Source organism: Chrysemys picta, chromosome 5, assembly GCF_011386835.1.
Source record: "Chrysemys picta bellii isolate R12L10 chromosome 5, ASM1138683v2, whole genome shotgun sequence".
Lineage (NCBI taxonomy): Eukaryota > Metazoa > Chordata > Testudines > Emydidae > Chrysemys > Chrysemys picta.
The window spans coordinates 74,574,969-74,599,729 of record NC_088795.1 but is presented as its reverse complement, the minus strand read 5'-3'; the positions used below and the strand labels follow the sequence as shown (position 1 = coordinate 74,599,729).

The 24,761-nt window shown below is 40.1% G+C and overlaps 1 protein-coding gene and 1 long non-coding RNA gene across 2 annotated transcripts in view; one reads left to right on the top strand and one right to left on the bottom strand.

Annotated features, from left to right (window-relative positions):
* The window catches only part of FBXO8 (F-box protein 8), a 28,342-nt gene extending 6,249 nt beyond the window's left edge, over positions 1–22,093 (top strand). The window contains exons 2-6 of the mRNA XM_005300055.5: positions 5,418–5,754; positions 7,585–7,711; positions 19,348–19,466; positions 20,597–20,793; positions 21,454–22,093. Coding sequence (XP_005300112.1) covers positions 5,426–5,754; positions 7,585–7,711; positions 19,348–19,466; positions 20,597–20,793; positions 21,454–21,641 — 960 coding nt within the window. The 5' untranslated portion in view covers positions 5,418–5,425 and the 3' untranslated portion in view covers positions 21,642–22,093. The remainder of the gene's footprint in view (positions 1–5,417; positions 5,755–7,584; positions 7,712–19,347; positions 19,467–20,596; positions 20,794–21,453) is intronic.
* LOC135983685 (uncharacterized) lies at positions 8,768–18,928 on the bottom strand. The gene is made up of 2 exons (XR_010601427.1): positions 13,370–18,928; positions 8,768–12,830 (listed from the first exon to the last, which is right to left on the bottom strand). It is a non-coding gene; the product is annotated as an uncharacterized LOC135983685 (long non-coding RNA).
* Positions 22,094–24,761: the final 2,668 nt, after the last annotated feature.

Below are 24,761 nucleotides of genomic sequence, written 5' to 3'. Positions count from 1 at the left end.
AGAAATAAAATTCAGAAAACAGCTAGATTTTAAATTTCCTGATTCTGAAAAATTCTAAGCAGTTCAATATTTCCACATAAAAGCTTTTTAACCAGGTAAATCTAATTTGTTTTCTCACATAACTAGAACAGCAAGTTGTATATTTCTCAATTCAATAGTATGAAAAGTTTTCCCTTCCTTGATCTACTACCACTCTCTCGAATCTACAACATGGCTATCTATTTTCTGAGTTTTACTAGACTGAACCACAGATTAAACCAGCACATAATCAACTAATCCTATTGTAAAATATTAAGCACCTGTTTTAAAAGTGCTTAATCACAACATGTATAAAGTGACACAGTCAATTGCATGTATATGAGAAAACAAGCAATTTACTTCTGCCTTTCTTGAGAGGAACACCTAAGCTTAAAAAAAAAAACCTCAAGTTGGTAGCAGCTTCAGCCTAATTCAGTAGCAAGTAATGATCACATTAGGAAGGTATACTTCTGAATTTTTCCTTCTTAAAAATGTCTAACACAAACATAATTGCAACCATGGGAAAAAAAGTGCCCAACTTATTTTAAAGTGACCAGGAAATAAGTGGGTTGGTGCGAAGGGGCTTATCCAGGACTTTCTGGGGAATTTAAGTTTAATGTAGAAAAAGCAAGTTTTTAGCCCTTAACCTTGTAATGAGAACCTTCTGAATGTGGAGAGAATATAAATGTAAATATATCTTCCTCACTCTGGAGGCAAATTGAAACAAGAGGTAACAACTGCTTAAGGCCTAAATCCTGGTCCCAGCACACAACCTAGACAGTTGTGTTATGGAGCTGCTCTGGGATGGAGGCCATCCTGTAGGGTGGAGTTGCTCAGTGGCTATTTATTTCATGGTGAAGAATAACTGATGGCTCTGTACAACAGCAGATTCACCTTCTCTGCTGTTTCCTGTCCTGTGATTTAGTTAATATTTAATTCACAGAGGCTCTGGAGCTGAGCTCTGTGGTGCCTTGTAGGCTATCAGAACCCTGTCTCCTCTCCTGTTGCTGCAGTCTAGTGGAACTCCATTTGTTTTGTGGCCACAAAGGAAAGGGAAGGATTGACCCTAAGAGGCATTAACTGTTTCCATTTATCTCTATATGGCATTGTTGCTGCTGTTTGTATTATAGTAGTGCCTAGATACCCCAACTGAGATTAGGGGTCCCCTTGTGCTAGGCACTGTACGTGTACAGGTTTTAGAAAACTGGTGTGTTTCTGGACCTATGGGAGACTACACAAGAGACTGGGGATGGCTGAAATTTGAGCATTGGCAGCAAGTAATTAAACTTGCAAAAATTGTAGATGCAAATGTTAGAGGCTCTTTATGTTCAGAACTTCTGATGTCTTTGTGAGTGAATAGATTACTATTCTAACAGATAAACAGTAATGTTAAACTTAAGTCTTAAGCCCATCGAAGTCTAATAGCCTCTTGTAGAGTCTAATATATCCCCACCAGTGTATATATGCAGTGACCGTGTCCTCTGAGAAGATCTTCTGAACTGTAGTTCTTTGATCTTTCCCCTCCCTCCATCAGTGTTTTTTAGTCTTCTAAAAGCACCCACTCCCCACTAAGATGTGTGTATATATAAGAGAGAAGTGTTTATGTAAAAATAAGAGAGGTTTAAACTGAAAAAAAAATTCAAACAGAGGTTCCAGTAGAAATAGAAACCATGCAAGAGTTCAAAAAGTAGAAACAGGCAGAAATAAAAAACAAAGTAGTTTGAATATCCCACTTTTGCAAACTTCCAAAACAATTTAATGTTTTGGTTTTGTGACCATTAACCTCGTTCTCCTCCACCTTCTCTTTTTGTTAGTTTCCTACTAGTTACATGTTTAAGCTCTTTTGGAGCCATTACATCATATGTCTGCCCTTAACATAATAGATCCCTGATTCTGATTTCCAGGTGCTACCTGAATATGAATAATAAAAGCATGCATGTGAGCTCCTACCAGACCAGTGTCCAAATGCACAAGTCAGTTCAGATGTGTCTTTTTTTGGTGAGCCAGCAACAGGAGACCGCAGAGCTCAGGAATGAGTGTTCATTAATTTATGTTCTGCTATCATAGCAGGGGTATAAAAATAAGACCGTTTCACTGTACAATTCTAAAACATACTAGAATTCAAAGAACGTTCCTTTGCTTGGGTTGTGAGTTCAAGTGGCCTACTTTGTGAGTAACTATTTTCCTTGTCCCTTTGATTAAATACAAATTATTACTGAAATATTTGTCATTGAGATTTAAGTGTCTAATTTAGAAGGTTCCTGAATTAAATTAGGGTTACCATATCTCATAAATAAAAAAAGAGGACCCTCCACGGGCCCTGGCCCCGCCCATTTCCCCACCCCCTAGCCCCGCCCCAACTCCGCCCCTTCCCCACCCTAACTCCGCCCCCTCCTCCCTCCCACTCCCAGCCAGGGGGAAAGGGCTGCCCCAGTGCTACCAGCTTCACGGTTTCCCGGGCAGCCCCCAGACCCTGCGCCCCCGGCCGGCGCTTCCCCAGCGCAGCTGGAGCCCGGGAGGGGAAGCACCCAGCCGGGGGCGCAGGGTCTGGAGGCTGCCCAGCAAACCGTGAAGCCGGTAGCGCTCGGGCTTTGGGCAGCCCCCTTGCCTCCGGACCCTGCGCCCCCAGCCGGGCATTTCCCCTCCGGGGCTCCGGCGGCTCTGCGTAACTTACACTGTATAAGTTACACAGAGCCGAAGAGGAGCAGAGCCCCCGCAGCTGGAGGCTCTGCTCCTCTTAGGCTCTGTTTAAGAGCCGGGCTGCCCCAGCGCTACCAGCTTCGGGCAGCCCCCATGCCTCCGGACCCTGCGCCGCCGGAGCCCGGGAGGGGAAGTGCCCGGCTGGGGGCGCAGGGTCCGGAGGCATGGGGGCTGCCCGAAGCCGGTAGCTCTCGGGTAGCCCGGCTCTTAAACAGAGCCTCCAGTGGCTGCGGCCCTGTGTAACTCACAGTGTGTCAGTTACACAGAGCCCCGGGGGCTGGAGGCTCCAGCCGCCGCGGCTCTGTTTAAGAGCCGGGCTGCCCGAGCGCTACCGGCTTCGGGCAGCCCCCGTGCCTCCAGACCCTGCGCCCCCAGCCGGGCACTTCCCCTCCCGGGCTCCAGCGGCGCAGGGTCTGGAGGCACGGGGCTGCCCAAAGCCGGTAGCGTTCGGGCAGCCCGGCTCTTAAACAGAGCCGAAGAGGAGCAAAGCCTCCAGCGGCTGCGGCTCTGTGTAACTGACACTGTGTCAGTTACACAGAGCCCCGGCGGCTGGAGGCTCCAGCCGCCGCGGCTCTGCTCCTCCCCGACTCTTCGGCTCTGTTTAAGAGCCGGGCTGCCCGAGCACTACCGGCTTCGGGCAGCCCCCCGTGCCTCCAGACCCTGCGCCCCCAGCCGGGCACTTCCCCTCCCGGGCTCCGGCGGCGCAGGGTCTGGAGGCACGGGGCTGCCCGAAGCCGGTAGCTCTCGGGCAGCCCGGCTCTTAAACAGAGCCGAAGAGTCGGGGAGGAGCAGAGCCGCCATTTTCCCGGACATGTTCGGCTTTTTGGCAATTCCCCCCGGACGGGGGTTTGACTGCCGAAAAGCCGGACATGTCCGGGAAAAAGAGGACGTATGGTAATCCTAATTAAATTTCAGAATCTGCTGCATTTACTATACTCTACAGCATAACTAACTAGCAATAAGTAAGAACAGAAGTCACATACACAGCTGCTGTACATCTGAGATGCTGGTAAAAAGAGGGCACAGCCTAGTACAACTTTGGTTGTGATAAAAAGAAAGGCCTGGATGCCTTTTGACCAACGTCTTGTGTTGTAATTAAGATTCTCTTTAATACTGGAACATAAATTCCACATTAAAAAAATGGAGTCCTCAAGCCACCCTTTCTAAATCTCATGATATTTAAAACTTGCCATGGAAGAATATATTGCGATCTTTAAAAAAAGAAAATAAGAAAATAACTTGTGTTAGCTGGGAGAGTGAAGGAAAACAGAAAATGACATTTTCTAGTGTTCAGCCTACTCTGATTTTTAAGTTTTCTAAGCAAAGGGGCTTCTATCACTTTCTTGGAAAACTGTTCCACATCATAACAGATCTTACGGTCAGGATGTTTCTAAAAATACAGCCTACATTTTTCTTAGCTTCATCCCATTACTTCTAGCTATACCCCCTTTCATCATCAAATAATTTCACTATCCATAGGGAATACATCCTTCAGATATTTGTAGACCTTTACCATGTTTCTCATCTTAATCATTCCTTAGTTCTTCAAGGTTTTTTTCACATTGATTAGCTCTTCTAGGTTTCTTCAGACTCTCCAGCCTAGCCATCTGATAATTGTTTTTCTGTGAACTCACTCCCATTCAATATATTTTAAGTAGAATGCCCAGAATCAAACACACGAATCCAGGTGCAGTCACACCTGAGCTACACTGAGAAGAACTATTACCTCCCTAATTTGTGTAGCAATGCTTCTTTAAATGCAGCTCAAGATTGGTCTTTTTATAGCCATATCACATTACAAATATGTTGCAGAGTTGTCAGCACTTGATTTTAATCACAAATCTGATAGTATTTGGCATTTCTATAAAAAACATAGTTCTTGGACTCAGTTGTAATCGGATTTTGTTTACAACACACATAAAATTAAGTTTTTGTGTTTATAACTATGAGAGCTAACATGAATCCACCTTCTGTTTTTGAAGCATTTTGAAGACTAAGACACCTGTCTAAATAAATAAATAGCAGTAGATCTTCGTATTATTTCTTTGTCTTCGCCAATAATTGCTAATCTTCCTAAGTTAGAATCAATTCCAAAGTTGTTAGGTTTTATCTTAATACCAATTCCTGCCTTTATTACACACTACCCTACATGCCATTTATCATTACCTCTTGATTATAGTCTCAGTCTGCATTACATTGTTTCCAGACAGGCCATTTGAGTTAATTTTACAAATAATTCTGAAAACGCTAGTCCCAAACATTGTGATCCCTCTTGCAAGTCCCGTTGACTTGAATGGAGCAACTTACATTGTGCTCCGTATTATTTACAGAATCAGGCCCTGAATTTTGTAATTCTGTCCAGAGCATCAATAATGTTTGGCAAATTTTATTTTTTAAGTTTTCATTGATTTTTTTGTTGTTGTTCTCTATAGCTGTTCATTTTACTGGGGACAGAGGATAAACATATGGCATTTCCAATAATTTACAGTAATTTACAAGATTACTCTTCTCTTACTATTTGAAAGTCAATTCTACCTTTGTTTTTATTCAGCTTTTCAGTACCTGCTAGATATTTCCCAAAACTTTTCATAAATTGCCAATGCAACTCTAAACTTATAAGCTGATTTCCTTAGCAGCTATAAAAATGCCCACTGATGTTTTTTCTAAATAACCTTTCATTTGGATTTTATGACCCACAGACTCGCAGATGGGTCAGGGGCTGTGGAGAGTGGCTAGGAACCAGCAGCTGCAACACCAAGGATACAGTGGGCAAGGCTATCTCACCAGAGAGCATGGTAGAAGATTAGCTACTAACAGCATTTCAAACACAAACCATCGTAAACAAGCCCAAGGAGGAATTGACATCTACCATCTGTTGAAAGCAAGAAAATCTAAAGAACAAGAAGGATTCATTAACTTGGAAATGCTGCCCCCTGAGCTTAGTTTTACCATTTTGTCATATCTGAATGCAACTGACCTCTGCCTGGCTTCTTGTGTCTGGCAGGATCTTGCTAATGATGAGCTTCTCTGGCAAGGGTAAGTTAATGTGAGGTCACCTGCATGGAATAAAGAGGATTACTAGATTGATTGTGGGTTGTCACACTGTTTACCCTTTTGAACAATGTTTCAAATGTGAAAAGTTACTGTTTAACTCATGCTAATGAACTGTTTTATACATTTTAAGGATTTTCTATTTGTCTTTTTGCAAACAAATATTACCCAGGTCAATTCAGACTTGACAGGGGTAAAATTTGAACCCAGTGCAAATCCAGATCTGTGTGAAAATTATAAACATGCTGTTGTTTGTGGTATCACGTCTAGAAAGAAGACTAATGGCTTGTCTTCACTGCAGTGTAAATCAAGGTTTGCCCGTAACCCAGCTCCCCCCCTGCACACATAAAATATTATTGTTCAAGTTCAGTGGTACTTTAAATTCGAGCTAGCTGGCCCATCAACAGATGTGGTTGAAGCTCAAGTGGTTGTGATGCTGGAGTTGATAATGTAGAGGTAACTCAGCTAGTCTGTGCTGCTCAAGTGTTGTTTGCAGTTTTGTCATTTTCACTCAAGCTAGAAAGGAGCTAGCTTGAGTTATCTATGCTCACATTAGCACTGAAATGAAGACAAGCCCTCTAGCACACTGGTGTCTCCACAAGTGCTTTTCATGGCCCACTATGTGCCTGACAGCAGAAATGTTAAAGTGGGTCTAAGTCCAGCATATAGAATCTAAATGGGAAAGCATCAACAAAGAGAAAGGATTAATGCAGTAAAGTAGAAGTGTCATACTGCAGTGGTAGTAAAGGTGATGTGGATTGTAGACTTATTTAATCAGTAAGGAGAAGAAAAGTCAGGAATCCATTGTCTCCATCAAAAATAGAGAACTTAAATTTAAAACGCTATGAAAATTGATTTACAAAGTTCAGATAAGAGTCATCCTTTCATAAGACCCAGTTTCAAATTAAATGAACATCTAGTTGAAACTGCAAGCAGGCTCTGGCCAGTACTGAGTCCTGACCTGGACTGAGCTTCTAGAGGCTGGGGATCAGGTTTATAGTGCCATGGTCCATTCTACTTTGCTTCAGCCAATGAGCTCCTTCTACCTTTCCTTTCCATTCTGGGTTTCGTTTGTTTTGTGTTGTGTGTGTGTTTTTAAAACTTGTTTTAGCTGTTAAAAACAGTTTGCCATCTTATCTTCCTCTGGCCAGGAAGAAGTAAGGGACCAACAACCACCACCACGCCTGGACACAAGAATTAAACATCTGGCAATTTCACACTTTACAGTGAAAAGGTGCAGTGATGCACTCCTAGCACCCAATGATGCTGTGTAAATATATAAATACCAAAACTTGCAAGCCCCCTCACATGACCTAATATGAAGTCCATTACTGACTAGTAATTACTGTTGTCTTGTCCTGGTTCCATAGAAATCTTAGACTAAGCACAGATATTCCCTTAAAATAAAAGTGTATACATTTTATAGCATAAAGACTAAAGGAAGGAGAAAAGAAATCAGCTCTGCAGTGTACACTATATAGTTGAATCCTCTTCTCATTTTCCCCTTGAGGTATATTATACAATTACATGCAAAACATTGTTAAGAATGTTATTTAGGTTGTAAAGTCAAGCACTCAAAAGTTAGGAAATGCCAGAATTAACATCATCTGTGCAATCTTTGTTCAGCTCCCTTGTGCATTTGGATTATGATACTGTCATTAATTATATGATCCCATATAACTTTTCACAGGACCATGCCTCATTTAGTGCATAGGATGACTGATTGTCAATTAATGAGCAGCTATTCAATATTTTTTATCCCCATTGTTCAATATGCCAAGTATTTTCATACTAGATTTATTCCTATTTTGGTAGGTTGTGCAAATCCACTTGGGGACACTGCTCTATATACAATAAGAATCCACCTCTAGGATTTTCTTTTAGAAGATTGTATATGCAGCTGGATGAGGGCAGTCTCACCTTTAATGCCAACCCTGATGAGGTAAGTGGAGTGTTGCTAACATCAGTAACAGTTGCAGTAATTTTAATACAGTTAAAAAAACTGTACATGAGAACATTGAACTTGTAGCAACATTAGAAGTTGATTTTTAATGGATACTGTGTTGTACTATGTGAATGCTGAATACTAAGTTATGGCCTTATACTGATTTTTAATGCTTACAGTTCCCAGGCATATCATTTACTTGCTTGACTCATAAGTACTCTGCTCAGCAGTCTAACAGATGTCAGAAATTCATAACCACATCCTGACATGGAGGTGGGATCCTGGTAGATAAAACAATGGGCAGTTTCAAAAATGGTTGTGATATGCCCACAAAAATAAATATTTTAAAAAAATCTTTAGCTAATATGGACTTTATCCTGCTTTCATTGAAGTCAGTGCCGAAACTCCAATTAACTTCAGTGGAGCAGGCTCAAGCCCTAAATGCAGATGAAACCTGCCATAGAGCGGAACACCAATTGCATCTAGGATGGTGAGCGACACTGTTCATAAGCAGTCTTCAAAAACAATACACAAACCTGCAATTTCAAGGTGCAAATGTTGAAATAATATCTGTTAACTTACCCTGCCTATATACATATACTATAAAATTACACTAATGGAACAAAACTGTTAAAGACTGAACTTTCGTAAATAGCAGTGATTTTGATTTTTCTGAATGTTTCCTTTTTAATAAACTTAACTCATTCTGTTACATTAAATATGTACATTTTAAATAAAAATCTCTCAGAACTAAAAAAAAAATTGTTACCTATTAATTCATATAACTAATCAAAACCAAACTATCTTCTGCTTTTTCCCAATCTAGCTATATCTTTGCTTGTGTAAGGAGAAATTTGAGAGTTGAACCAGGTTTAACCTAGGATACATGTGGTAAAAACCCCACCAGCATTTTGAAAATATTCCCTTGTGTATAAAATTAGATTCCTTATGCATCACATTTCCTGCAAAAAGATGGTAAATCACACTGAACAAAACTGAGTTTTCACTTTCTAAGTATATTTGTATAATAAAGACACACAAGTGGTAATTGGATAAATCCAGAGTAGTAAATTTTTATTTTCAGTTTGGTGTTTAGAAACAAATGATTTGCTATGTCAGTATCACACAGATAATGTGTATGTACAATTGCGGGACAAAATGATAAAGCAGTCATATAAGCCAATACAATAAAGTGATTTGGTTTAAATTCTTTGAGTCTCATTTGCCCTGGCTCACATTTTTTTTTTATTTGACTGCTGAAAGCCATGCCCTTTTTATAGATCACAAAATATAATAGTCAATTCTTTTGATACAGTACAAGAAGAGGGCAGAATACTCTAGACTCCCACTGAAGTTATCAGTGTTGTGCAGCTCAGGTTAAGAGTGATTCATATATTTATTTCCAGAATAATCTTAGTGGAGATACTACTAGAGATGAAATTTTACAAATGAGACTTTACACTGAGATATTTAAGATTTGTTTACAAGAGTACAAGTGCTAACCCTAGGCCAAGGCCAGGCCTAGTCCTAAATCTGGTAACAGCTCTGCCTACTTACAGTTCCCCTTGCAGTTTTAATTGGATATAATATTATTCTTCACATCCTGTCCTAAACTGCAATGTGCAGTTACACTCCAATTTAGCGGTGAAGTAATTTTTGTATAGTGTAAAGCACTTTGGGATTCTTCAGAAAAAAAAATGTACTATATACAAATATAAGTAATTTTTATATTACATGAAAATTAACAATTTGTAAATATTCTATAAAATAGGCTAATTTATATATTAAATGTAGTATAATACATTTGCTATGTCAGAATTCACAATGGTCCATTTGTCAGTTGAAATATAGTCAGCTTCAGGTCCCTTGAGAGCCTGGAATTTCATTGTATCTCCTAACCGCTTCTGATCTTCTCTCCCTGTGGAGCACCACAGCCTGGCAGGAAGTGTTCTGGGCCTGAAAGTTCCAAGAACATTCACTTGTTTATTTTCTTTACAACTGTGATATTGGCAGAATTATTACTATAAGGACACTGTGACTGATATGATATGAAATGACATTCCATTATTACAAATCCTATGTCTAAAAACTTCCTGCCCAACTCTGCTTTACATTTAGTAACAGACCTGATTAAAATATTATAAAAATAAGGATACTTACGGCCACAGGAGCAAGATTCTCCAAAGGACACCGCCCATGTCATGAAAATGGGTAACCAAGCTCCACAGCAACAGCTCCAGAGCTAGCAGTGGCTCACGGGGTGGGGGAGAGCGCCTGCACACTTTGTGGTAGGATTATCTGGTTCACCATTGTTGTGTGCATGACATTGTGAAATCTGCTGTATATACTGTATTGACTGTGTGCATGAGCTTGCATAATTCATGGCAGGTGACCACATTCTGCTGAAGGATGTACCTGACCACCTGTTTACACATAACATGACAACCTCCTTATGCATGTGCAAGACTTGTTTTTTATTTTTATTCCATTGAGCATCCTCATAGCTAAAATCTATTTTGTTTTTTACTTCCAAGTGTATCAAGAATTTAAGAGTTTGAGAATTATTTTTGATAATCGGCCAACTTAATTTCTGCCATATATTATTCTAAATAATGTACAGTGTGTGTGAAACTTTCCCACACAATACTCATTCCATATTATGCAGATTTATTACTCAAAGTTTGGAGGTGTCATGGGTAGATTTAATTTTCTGTCTGAAATATAGTCATAATCATAAAGTATGCTTCAAAGATTATTATGAGGCACAGTTATGCACTTAAACTATAAGTAGAGGTGAGAGGGAGAACATTTGCCTCAGAAAAGATGTCCAGTTTCTGTTTTACTCCTAATGTTAATAGTCTTAACTGAATTAATGTTTTTATTAATGTTTTCCTTTGTGGATAAAGGGTGAAATTTTGGCCCCACTGAAGTCAATGGTAAAACTGTTATTGACTTTAGTGGGCCTAGGATTTCACCCATACAATATAATAATGTTCTAAATTGTAGTGAATATAGTGTATCTATAATTAAGTTTGACATTCAGCTTATTTTCTCATCCTCCTCTCTTTTTTTCCCAATTGCTCCTAATTTTGTCAGACTAATTCATGACTTGGCTGATGAGGGGGATTTTCTATGCTTTCCAGTTTAGAAGTGATTTTTTTTCAGAAGTTTTGAGCAAGATTGATTAGTTTGTTTTGTTTGTTTTATAATTAAGCTTATGTGCAGAAAATACTCCCTTTCCCATATGTGTCTGTCCAAATTCTTGTGCAAAGTTAATTCAACAGCTCATGGTAAAAACATCAAATTGGCTTGTTTTATACATCTTTAAGGAATAAGCTAGGCTAGAGGGAAATGTTCAGCTGTCTAAAAGTTATGAGAATTGAAAATGGAATATCATGTTCATAGTTTATTTTTTTTTAATTGACCTGAATGTCACATTTCAAGGCAACTGCACCTGTATTACCCCTCTATAGTCCCACAAGGGCACCCGCTCTAGGCTCCTCAGATGTCACTTCTCTTAAGTGGAGACATGACTCTGTCCCTCCTGACCAGGGCATTTCCAGGCTGCACAGTCTCCATACTGTACTGTGCAGCAAAAGACAGATTTCCTAAGCCGGCCTGAATCACTTCTCTAATCAGAGACAGCACACAGTGTAATTGCCACAGTTAATTACCACACTTAGTTCTTTCTAAGCAAGCACATTTATTCTTAAGGGGAAAGCATTACAGAAAAAAATTAACAATAAAAATCCCCTACATGCATGCTAATAAGCTGACCAGAGATGACCCCCTAACTCCAACAAAAGCTTTGGATGGTGATTAGTCCTTCAAACCCCACACAGGTATTTCCTGTGGTCGTAAATTCTTCACAGCTTCAGCTCAAGAACAGCATCCATGTCTTATGGGGGTCTCAGTGGGCCAAAGATCTTCCAACCCATCCCTGAGAGTTAGGCTCCCCATTCGACCAAAGGTCCTGTACACTTGCTCTGTCTCAGGTACCCTGCTTACTTTCCCAGGCAGCCTGGTTCTCTCTGCTCCCCAGCTGGAGCAGGAGTCTCCTCTCTCCACCTGCCCTTTTAACAGGGCCAGCTGTGCCCTAATTGGGTGCAACGACACCTAACTGGAGTGGGATGACTGCCCTGCTACACACACACACACACACACACACTCACTCACTCACTCTCTCTCTCTCTCAAAGTCCCATGCCCTGGCGGTAGGGGGCGTCCTCTAGCCTCTGTGACCCAGAGATGTCCTGCCAGTCACATTCACTTCTCTTCACTTTCCTTTCAACCGCAGGCCCAGGTCTTCCTTCTCCTTGTTGGCCTTCTCCAGCTCTGACTCTGCTGTCTGGCGGGCCTGGGTTCCTGTCATAGCCTGCTCCCTCTCAGCCTGTGTCTCAGTCCCCTTTTCTGCCACCTCACGCTGGTGGCTCTCTGGCAGGTCTACCGCCTTCATAGCAGTGTTGATCATGCTCATCTTTGCCCCTTCTGGGTTCCCAGGCACGTCCTTCTTTGGCCACCCTTCCCTGGGGGGCAGTGCCTCTTAATATGGCCCTACCTGCAGCAGCCAAAGTAGACTCCCTGCCCATCTGCTGCCTTGGGCCTCTCATACTCTGTCTTGGGTCCCCCCTTCTTGCTGGAGCTCAACTGGACCCTCCACCTTGGCATGGGCACTCCCACTGCAGGTGTCCACTTTGCCCACAGGCCCAACATGTCCATCGTCCCCTGGGTTTCCTCACCCAGCGGGCCTTCCCAGGGCCTTGTCCCTTCCCCTGCTCTGTGTGAAGTACTTTGCCCCCATCCCAGTAGGAACAATCCCTCCATAAATGTCCACGCCTCCTGCAGGCATAACAAGCCCTGTACTCCGCCACTGGCCTCCTGGCGCAGGGCTTTTCTCACCACTCTGTGGTCTCTCCTGGATTCCTTCCTCAGTAGTCTTACAAGGGCTCGCTGTTTATCAAGCAGCTGCCCCCTCTGTTCCTGCAGGGCCCAATACATCTCCCATTGTCCCTCCTGGCTCACCTGTAGCAGAGTCTCTAGTCTTCCTCACTGCTCACCAGTCCCCTTTCGCTGGGGCATTGATGCTGGAGTCCAGCCAGGGATGGCATAAGAGCCCTCTGCAAAAAAAAAAAAACCCTCTACCTAGGCGGGATCCATCATCCCCTTCCCCTATATTGGCACACCTTGCCCAGTCCTCACAGTTCCCCTTTTATTGGGGTGGGCCGAAAATGCCCACATTCTCCACCATATGTAGCAGAGCACCAACTCACTAGCACGGCGCCTCCTACTGATCAGTCCAGGCATTAGCTCATCCAGCTCAGGAGCACCCTCCTCTGGCCAGTTTCTCGCCCTTGTTTACCTACCCTGTTGTCTCCACCACCTCTGGCCCCATGTCAGTCCTGGCCCTCGGTGCCCCTTACCTTGGGGTGCCGCCCCACGGCAGTGCCCCCACACTCTGGGTCTCCCCTTCCAGGGGAACCTCAACCCCCTATACTCACGTTGCCTCAGTGGCTATGCCAGTCATCATCTAGACCCTTCTCTCAGGGGCACTCAGCACTGGCAAGGGTTGGACCTGCTGCCTTTGTAACCCCAGCTGCCTCCCTGCAGCCCTAGTACCTCCCCTGGCCTTTAGCAAGGCTTCAGCCTGAGAACTCACCAGGCCAGAGCGCCTCAGCTCTGCCTGCCCTTCCCCAGCCCTGCTCTGTCTCAGGTACCCTGCTTGCTCTCCCAGGCAGTCTGGTCCTCTCTGCTCCCAGCTGGAGCAAGAGTCTCCTTTCTCAGCCTGCCCTTTTATCAGGGCCAGCTGTGCCCTAATTGGGTGCAACCACACCTGTGGCTGACTACCCAACCAGCCTGCCTTGGCTGTTTTTAATCCCTTTCTGACTGGAGTGGGTTGACTGCCCCGCTACAAGGATACTGCAGGATAATGTCATATGTCACACTGAAAAGCAGAGTGGTCTAGAGTGCTGAACCACATTAGAAAGTCTGCATTCAAGAGATGTCAAGCCAAAAAGCTCTGAATCTAAGAAATTGCAAGTTCTGGAAGCTGTGTAACTTTTAATTTTTTAGGCTAAAAATAATCCATAACATACATATGTATTGATCACTTTTTATCTGTAGATCTCAAAGCATTTTATAAATAGGTCAATATTTATTCCCATTTTACATATAGGCAAACTTAGTCACAAAGAGGGGATGTGACTGGCCCAAGGTCACTCAGCAAGCCAGTGACAGCCGGGAATAGAACCCAGGTCTTATGAGTCCCACTTTAGTACCTTACCTTCTCTGCCTCCCATGTTGAATGACTGTGCTTTAAAGCATATGCACAAGGAGGCAGAGTTCAAATTGAATGTTCAACATTATCTCTGCATTTCTTGACTCCTGAGTGATTGGTTTCTCAGCCTTAATATACCCATGTAAATAATCCATAGTAATGTGGACACATTATGCCTTTTTATATGTTTAATGGAATATGTTTTAGTACATAAACAGTAATGTATTAAGCTTAACATTTAACCAGGAGAATAGACTAGTGCTTGGAAATTCCAGTCAGGGAGAAACCCCACTGTGCTAGGCACTGTACACAAGGCCCTAAAGAGCTTACAATCTAAGCAGTTGAGCTTACTTTACTGTTGAAACTTGAACCGCTCTATTTTCTAACTTTTAAAAAAAATTAACTGCACCTTAAAGTTTTAAGATGGTGTTGCATTTGAAATCTTTTTCTTAAATAAATAAATAAAGTAAAAAAGGGAAAATACCTGGATTTACTATTTCCATTTTCCCAGTTAGGCTTTCAAATATACAGCATACTGAAGTGAATTGTATGAGGGTGGCATGAGTGTCCCCATTTGACCTCAGTGGGAGTTGAGAATGCTTGGCACTGTGAAGGAGGCATGCTGAGCTTAGTAGAATCAGGCCTATCGTTTAGCTGAAGATAACTCCTTCTTGCAGAAACCTAACACAGCAGTCACACTGCAACTGTTTATTTTATACTGGCTGTATCTTTGCTATAGTGCAGTAGAATAATACTTAATATGTATGTAGTATTCAGCCATAGATCCCAAAGTGCTTTACAAAGGCAGATAAAACATCAGTTGGGGGTTGGTCCTGCTTTGAGCAGGGGGTTGGACTAGATGACCTCCCGAGGTCCCTTCCAACCCTGTTATTCTATGATTCTATGATCATTATCCCCTTTTGGCAGATGAAGCACACAGAGAGGAGGCAATTTGCCTAGCTTCCCATAGTGAGCCAATGGCAGAACTGGGACTAGATCCTAGCTGTCCTGACTCCCAGTCTGGTATTCTCTGACTTTTTGTAAAGTAAGAGATTACAATCTGCAGAATATTGCAGAGTACAGTAAAACTTGTGGAGAGAACATACTTTGTAGTTTTTGCTATGTGTATCAATGGTGCATTTACAATCTATCCCATATTAATAGTGTTAGCAGCAGACTGAGAACAGCAGCCCCTGCTCCTACGTGAACTCTCTAATGAGTTCCAGCAGAGAGAATGTCCAGTGCTGTCACATATGGGAGTAGTTAATGAAAATGTGCTAAAAATCTTAGCAGATGCTCACTGTCCTGCTCAGTAGTGATTATTTATTTCAATCATCTTTTTGTATTTTAAACGTATTTATCCAAAGCTAAGCAAATACACAAAACTCAGAACTATGTATGCCAAATGTTAAACTTTACCCAATTTTTGCATTAACCCTGATAAGAAAAGTATAGTTAGGGTGTGTTTTGGGGGGTGGATGGGGAGGGGGGCAAGGGTGATTAAAGCCATTGGCAAAAATGTGTTTTACTGTCCCATAACTCAGAACTGTCAATTAATTTTGTTCAAACTTTTTATTAAAAAAAACCCAAATCATCATCAGGCATAAGCATAGAAAATTTCAGCCTAAAAGATGAATAGTTGCAGAAAGTTATGGGCATATAAAAAAAGAGCTGTTATAATGTAAACCACTTGCAACCTTAATTATCTATAATAGCTGCTACAAGATACCTACCATAATATATCTACAGGAAAGTACAGAGCTGTAAACAAATGATAAAAATAAAAGCTGTCCACACTGGCCCCTTTCCAGTAATCAAATTCTCTACAACTCTGAGTGGCATCTCTAATAAATCCCTCCAATCTGATCTTCCCTTTCTCAAGACACATCCTTGGCAATGCAGTCCGATAATCATCCAGATATGCTTCAAAGAGCACCTCAGCCCTCTGAGAACTGGTGTAATGCATCGGAATTAATTGGTAACGTGAGAAAGGGGTGGCATGAACAACTAGTGACCATAAACTAGAACCTGTTGTGATAGTTACTTGCCTCCCTAGTCAAGCATAGCCCACAATGATGACTGTTAGTTGCATATACTTTAAATAGCCCGTCTTAAATTTAAGATTGCATCCTGGGCTTTGCTGAGCTCATAAACAGCACAATGGGGAAGGAAGACACAGGTAGTTCTAAATCACCTTTTCTAAGCCCCCAATCCTGAGGATAGCCAAAGGACAAAGCTGGCCACAGACACAATTTAGAGCAGCCATCAAACTGCTGTAAATCATGGCTGCTGGAAAAGTCTTCTAAGGACCATTCCACTGGACCATGATTGCCAGAGTATATTGTCCTTGACACACACACACACACACACACACACACCCAGTGTGCCCCCACCAGCCTTAAACCGCTCCTACCCAAAAATTGGTGAGAAACAGGTGACAAAGCTCAATTGACTGGCTTTACTGCAGCCAAGGATTGCCCTTTGCTGGGGGAATCCTCAGATGCCTGCTTAAGACGGATCAGTGCAATGGGACTTTAAAGCGGATTATCTGACATTTAGTTTTAGCTTTCTTGTAGAATTATGCCCTTCAAATAGTGTACATTGATAGCTGAACATGCGTAATAAAGGTGATTTATTTTGTGGGGGAGGAAGGTGACAGAGATGCCATAAACATACAACAGTATGATACAACAGCGAGCAGATTGTCCAGTGTCCTTACAAATAACGTTCACTCAATGTGAGCAAACAAAAAATAGGGAAAATCTTAAAAAAGAAACCATTTCAATTTGGTTCAAAGTATTTGTTATTTGGGGAGAAATAACAGCAACTCAAAAGTGGCACTGTTATTGTGTTGAAATGAATATACAATCACACCTTGTGTGTGTGAAAAAGAGGAAAAGGAAATGAGTGAGGAGATGACATTGACAGAAGAAGATACAATAAAAGAAGGAAGCAGAGCTAGGGTGGGTTGAGGATGTCAAATGAGGAGCTGGTACCTTGTACAATGAGTACCAACAACACACTGTTGGTCATAAAGAGCCTTATATAGCACAGAAATGTTTTGCAGCATCTCCCAGCTCTGGGAGAACAATTTCAGATTGTCTCTATAGAGACAGGGACTTTTTTTCATTGTGAAAGTAGATGGTAAATCCATTTCTGTTCAGATTGTCCAATGTCTCCCTCTTTTAGTAACACTGTAGTAAGAGGAGTAAGTGCTGTGAGGACACAGCTTGTTTAAAAATAGGATATTCCTCAAGGCCCCAGTTCACCTGAACACTTTAAGCACATGCTTATAGTTAAGCACGTACTTTAGTGTTTTGTTGAATCAGGATGCAAGATTAAGGAGGCAGAGTTAAACAGAAGATGTAATGACATATTGTAGTGTTGCTGTTTTGCTTTTTGTCATATTTAAGCAATTGTCAAAATCCTGAGGCATCAGTGAGCAATTGTTTAATCATTTTGATAATCCATTTTAGTTTCCCATTTAAGCCTTGATTCAGAAAAGCACTTAAGCATGGGTTTAAGGCCATTCCTATTCGAAAAAGCCCAGATAAATCCCAATTAGGTCAATGGGTATTAAGCACATACGTAAGTTCATGCTTTAATTTAAACACATGCTTAAGTGCTGCCCTGAATACGGATGCTTACCTGAATCAGGCCCTAAAGTTGCCTAGATTCCTTGTTCCTAACAGAAAATTGTTTGCATATATTTAATTTGTTGCATATATTTAAAACATTGTTTTGATTATAACCAAAGAACTATGTTACTTCAAGTAACATTTTCCACAAATATAAAAACAAATTATGAACCAGTGTAAAAAAAATATTAAAAAAAGGCTAAATAGCATATTATGTGTGTTGTATATGTGTGTGCTAGTCTTTCCCTGAGTTTTAGGTCTCTGAAGTGAAGTCCCTGGTCATCATCTCAAGGTTTATTTTCTAGTTTCATTTCTAGTTTGCTTGACATGGTTCAGCTTTTCTGTCTTACTTAACTGTCTCACTTTTTATAAAATAACGTTCCAGATTAAAAGCTGTCCTGCACTTCTTATTTATGCAGAACTTCAATTGTCATCATTGGGAAGGTTGCTTATAAACAAAGTGCTAGGTTGCCCCCACTGTGTCTTTATAGATATTATTTAAACCAAAAGGGGAAATTTGCAATATATTGTAAAGTACCTGGAATCGGAAGATTTATAATGAGAAAAAAAATTGTAAGGGTTATCTTATTTGGTGATTTAGGGAGTTGCACTGATACACTGATGTCTAAAGCAAATTAAGAGAATGCATTAGATTGCACATTTTTACATATTTCAGCATTATACTATCATGGTAGTGATGCCATATTTACTGCTGAAGACGCAATTTGAGTTTAAGCCCCTTCCCAAAAAAGTTACGCTCTGAGTTTAAATTTGTCATGGCTGTTCTTCTTTTTTCTCCTTTTCCCCACCCCTCCCCAAAATTTTTGGTTAAAATCCAGTAAGCTGCTTTTGAATTATAAGACCATGACAAAAGTAGTTTTCATGCTTTGAGATATCTAAATTCAAGAAAAGCATCCAAAAATATTTTAAATATTGTATTTACATGTTCAAATTTGGCATGTACATATTTCTCAGTGAGAAGTGTGTGCTTGGCAAAGTGTGAAAAAATGGTTGTAATGTAGAAGTAATAAATAAGTGAATAGAGGTATATGTTCATTCTGTCACTTTCTAAACTTTTTTTTAAATTAGGGAGAGGCAGAGTGCTGTTGGATTTTTTTATACATATATACTGTACGTATATGTGTGTGTATCTGGATCTGCACTTTGAATAAACACACTTGCATTTATTTGAGTTATTATACATTTAATTAAATGTATATAGTGCATTTATTTGAATGTGAACCCATACACATGGAAGAACATTGAAATCAATGTTTTAAATAAAAAGAAATTAAAGGCAAAAAGCACATTATGGCCAAGATTTTTATATGCACCATAGTTAGGAAATTATAAATTATGGTCCCTACAACAAACATAATTTAATCACCGTGTATATACATATGATGACAGAAAAATAGTAAGAGAAAATACAACAGAGCCAAATTATGCTTGCTGTGGGATATGTAATTTTGAATTTCCTACTGTTAGTACATGTAAAATTTCAACCATAATGTTACATTAATCTTATTTGCATTTGATTTATATTAATTTTAGATTGTATTGTGCATGTTGAAATGCCATTTAGAGGATGAAGGAGGTATTATGCTAAAACATTAGCAGTCTTATGTTCCAATATTACTCATTACAATATTTTCCCATAAAAGATTTGTTAAGACCAATCTTATTTATATACAAATGTCTTTTTTTTTTTTTTTGTCTCAGGGAGTTAACTACTTTATGTCCAAGGGTATACTGGATGATTCACCAAAGGAAATAGCTAAGTTTATATTTTGTACAAGAACACTAAATTGGAAGAAACTGAGGATCTATCTTGATGAAAGGTAATTTGAATCTGTAATGAGGGGAAAATGCTATATTCATTTTCAGTCTGTAATACCTTTCTGTAATCACTCTTCTTATGTGTACTAATCTAATGAAAAATAATCTTAATTAGAAAAATTTGAAGTAAAGAGCAAACACGGAGATTCAGCTAAAATATATTATTCCTAAAGCAGAACATTTACTCAGTTCTAGCATGTGTGTGTATGCACCACTGTATATAAGCATACTGTGTTTATCTATTAAAGGTCAGATAGTGTACTTCTTTCCACATTTTCAGTTCCAAGCTTAAGTTATATTTGTAACTGGAATGTCACCTTACATAGGCGATCTTTGTGCTGTCTAGCACTGAAATGTTATTAATATTTTGCTGTGTATATTTTTTCCTGTTTCTTAAGAATGCAATTCACCTTTCCTCCCCAAAGAATGCGTAACCAGGCTTTAAGCAAGACACTATGTTTGGACTGGGATGTGGGAATTGTAGATGTGCAAAAGAGTAGACCATAGGCTGGAATTCTTGATACTGATGCTCCACAGCCCCTACTTGGGATGTTTCAGCCACTGGATCAGTACATTGTGGATCTCTTGCCTCTCCCCTGGCTGGCTTCCAGATTTCCCTTGCATGCCGAGCCCTTTTGATATTCAGGGGATAGATGGAGCATGCACTCCCATGGAAACTAAGTGTTGTGGAGGGTCTGTATGCCGGCCCTATGCACCATGAGTGAATATCACCTTAGTTGAGCCTGGTTTTAACAGAATGCTGCCTTAACTGCTTGTTAATGTATATAGGCCCTGAAAGGCATATTGTATATTTATTCCTTTTACTGTGGTTTCCTTAGCTTTGTCAGGTATTGTTGCAGCCTCAATTTCCTCTGTACTCTGTGTGTGCAAATTTAGAATATTGCTTTATTATAATTTCTCTAAAGTATTAGGCTGAACTGTACACTACGTAGCAGTCTCAGGAACGTGTTTCCTGTTCTTGTTTTATCATTGTTGGATTTTTCCTTCATTTTCTCATGACAGAAAATACCTATAATTCAGACTCTAAGAAATCTTCATTTTAATTTCTGAAACTTTGTTTAATGTTTAAACAGAAGAAAGGAAATTTCTCTATTTTTTTTTTTTCAACCAGGAGAGATGTTTTGGATGACCTTGTGACACTGCACAACTTCAGAAATCAGTTCTTGCCAAATGCACTGAGAGAGTTTTTCAAACACATTCATGCCCCTGAGGAGCGTGGGGAGTATCTTGAGACTCTTATAACAAAGTTCTCACACAGATTCTGTGCTTGTAATCCTGATTTGATGAGAGAGCTTGGCCTTAGCCCTGGTAAGAAGAGAGGACTTCTGTGCAGTGAATCAGACTATATTTATCTACATATACTTTGGAAAATGTTACTTTTCATAGTGGGTTTAAATCAGGGTCTAATTAAATTTTTCTAAAGATAGAAAGATTAGTCTTGGGAGAGGGTCAGGTCTGCGCATATTGTACACAATAAGCATACAAACTCCTCCCTGTCAGGAGCTACAGTAATACAGACAATAGTAATAAAAAAAAAAAAAACCTTTTGACTTACTGATTTTCCTAAAACATACCTGATAGGCAAACAACTTCCATGTACAAAAAGTGATTTTAAAAAAATTGTTGTGTTGAATCTTTTTCCTTCTCCCTTGTCTGCCTTTTATCTCTGTGGTCTCTATAGGTTCTGAGCCTGTAAAGACTTGCACATAAGCTTAACTTTACACCCTGTGAATAATCCCACTGAAGCAAATAGGGTGAATTCCTGGCCTTTATAACTTTTTAGTAAGAATAAATTGTTTTCAATGAGCTACTCATGTGAGTAAAGTTACTCATGTGCATATTTATTCAAGGAAGCCCTTAAGATTGTAAGATCCTTGAGCAGGGACTGGTCATTTTAGTTGCCTGTAAAGTGGCATCCATACTTATGGTTCCGTAAACAATAACTTCATAATGTTCTCTTTTCTTTAGATGCAGTTTATGTACTATGCTACTCTTTGATTCTGCTTTCCATTGATCTTACCAGCCCTCATGTGAAGAACAAAATGTCAAAGAGAGAATTTATCCGAAACACACGACGTGCTGCTCAGAACATTAGTGAAGATTTTGTAGGGCACCTTTATGACAACATCTACCTTATTGGCCATGTGGCTGCCTAAAAGCACAATTTGCTAGGACTAAGAATTTGTAGTTTACAAGAACTAAAGCTACCCAAGGAGTTAATTATTTTGTAGATATGGGGGTTATATTAGTGCTGGTCATTCTAACCTCTGTATACAATCACAATGTGTGTTGTATGTACTACCTTTTTTAGCAATTTACCATGGGAACCGAAGGATTTTGCAGAATTTTTTCTTAATTTTGTTTATGTTTTGCACAAAGCAGTGCCATTAGTCTGACACAGCCATTTATGAATGTTAAACTGACATTACAATCTAAAGCTGACAAGATGGTGGATTTGTGCATTAGATTTGCTTGAAAACTTTAACCAGTTCCATTCTTTTTTAAAATACCATGTAATGTGTACATATTTAACTAAAGAGATTTATAATCATAATTATTTTATTGTAAAATATTTTAACTAAAGTTTTTCCTTTTCCTCTCTTAAAAATAGTCTTGTATTTCTTCCTTTTACATTGCAAACTTTGCTCTTGTTTTCATGATGTTGATTTTCTCAGATACCTAAGTTAAAGAGAAATGCTAGCCATGACACTCCATCAATGTTTGTTCGAGGACACACCAAACATTTGTGGAGTGTTTAAACTAGCATTTACTATTGCATTAGCTAATTTAAATTAATTGGCAGTCAGTTATTAACTCAAGTTAAAATGGGACCACAAACTCTAGTTAGACAAATCCTGAAGACCTGTCTACATGAGGAATAGACTAGAAAAATTGACTTTTTAAAATTTAAGTTTGAAAGCAGCCTTAACACATAGCATAGATGCAGTTACAAGTGTGTTAGCTCATTGTGTGATAAGGTTGGGCATGTCAAGACTAGCACATGATGGAGGTTAAGTAACATGTTGTTGCTAACCTTAACCTTACCTCGACCAGTTTTCCAATCTAGATATTCCATTGATGGAGAATTTGGGATAAACACAGCCAATGAACACAATTTGGAAGTTGTTAAATTGTGCCTATATGAGGTGATATATTAGAGTAATAGATTTCAAGGTCAGAAGGGACCATTATAATCATCTAGTCTGACCTCCTGCACAACACAGGCCACAGAATCTCACCCACCCACTCCTGTAATAAACCCCTAACCTATGTCTAAGCTATTGAAGTCCTCAAATCATGGTTTAAAGATTCCAAGGTGCAGAGAATCCTCCAGCAAGTGACCCATGCACCACGCTGCAGAGGAAGGTTAAAAAACCCTAGGGCCTCTGCCAATCTGCCTTGGAGGAAAATTCCTTCCTGACCCCAAATATGGCGATCAGCTAAACCCTGAGCATATGGGTAAAACTCACCAGCCAGACACCCAGGAAAGAATTCTCTGTAGTAACTCAGATCCCACCCCATCTAACATCCCATCACAGGCCGTTGGGCATATTTACCGCTAATAGCCTAATTTTGGCAATTAATTGATCTTTGACTATCCCATCATACCATCCCCTTCATAAACTTATCAAGCTTAGTCTTGAAGCCAGATATGTCTTTTGCCCCCACTACTCCCCTTGGAAAGCTGTTCCAGAACTTCACTCCTCTGATGGTTAGAAACCTTCATCTAATTTCAAGTCTAAACTTCCTGATGGCCAGTTTATATCCATTTGTTCTTGTGTCCACACTGGTATTGAGCTTAAATAATTCCTATCCCTCCCTGGTATTTATCCCTCTGATATATTTATAGAGAGCATTCATATTAGCTAACTCAGTTTCTAAAAGCACCTTTTTCCTAGTCTAGTGGTCATGTACACGGGTTCAAATTGGTTCTGGACTCAGGAATATAGTTTCAATTATGTACTACCTTACAATTTAAAGGGTACTTTTAGCTTTGCAGCTTCCATTACAATGAATGGGGAACTGTATGGCTGTTAGCCAAGTAACTCTCAATACTGCATTTCTCTTTATTATGCATGAGGTTTACTTGTTCCTTAATTTTCTTTCTGGATGATGTGTATTTAGATACGTGTATAGTCACATCACTGCAGAATCTGTCTGTGTTAGTCATTTAATGAATTTATCCTGGGGTCCCCTGTGAGATCTGTAAGTATTTTTATTTCCATTTTACAGATGAAGTCACACAGGAAGCCCATGATAGAGCTAGGAATTGAATTCAGATTTCCTGAGGTCTAGTCAACTGCCTTAACCACAGTGCCACTTTCTTTAAGTGCTGTCAAGCTGCATACGGGCTACTTAAACTAAAATAAAGATAGTTCTGCCACTGGTGAATGCAGTATTTAGTGCCTATAGTATTTCCAATATCTCTCATCCACATACAAAAATGCACCCAGATATTGCGGGTGTGGTTCAAGTACAGTACCTCAAAACAAGTCTTCACTTCAGCTGTACTTATGCATCCTACACCAGAGAGGACAAGAAACACTGGTATTGCAGATGGTCTTTCCACCTGAGTTCTACAGTACTGCTCTATTCTACACATGACTACTTTTCGCTGTATGCCAGGTCCATTAGCACATCCTCTTTCAGAAGACCTAAGAGCAGATGCAGCAATGACAGGTTAAACTCAACTCTACCAAGAAACCTTACAAACAGGGAGTACATGCTGAATTGAATTATTATTTTTTATTTTATTGTAAAGAATAAGAGCTTTTACAGTTACTTTTTAGTTATAAAAATCATAACATTTAACACAGCTGTAGCTACTGGTCTTGTAAGAAACTAAAACAATTTAGAAAACATTAGCACCCTAACCTTTACAAACCTGCAGGGAGTATCAACACACACATGCTCTTTAAAAGTGGCCTTTGATCAGAGATGCAGAGAGGAAGTTCCTAGGCATTATTTCCCAGGTGTTAGGCACTTGAAAGAGAAAATAGGAGGAACAGCAGTGAATTTCGATGTTAAAGATAACTTCATCAGGCAAAGCTTTCTTCCTACCACCACAAATAAATTGTAGGGCCTGATTCTCCACTCACTGGTAACGCTTCTGCTGTCAATGGAATTGCTCCACAGAGAAGAGAATTGGTCTCTAAATCTCTTGATTTACACTTGTCTTACATTCCAGCTTCCTTGCTCAAGTAAAATTGCTATCTCCAGTATTACTGGGAGTAACAGGCTGAGCAGAAGAGATCGTCTCTCTGTTGGCTCTTCAA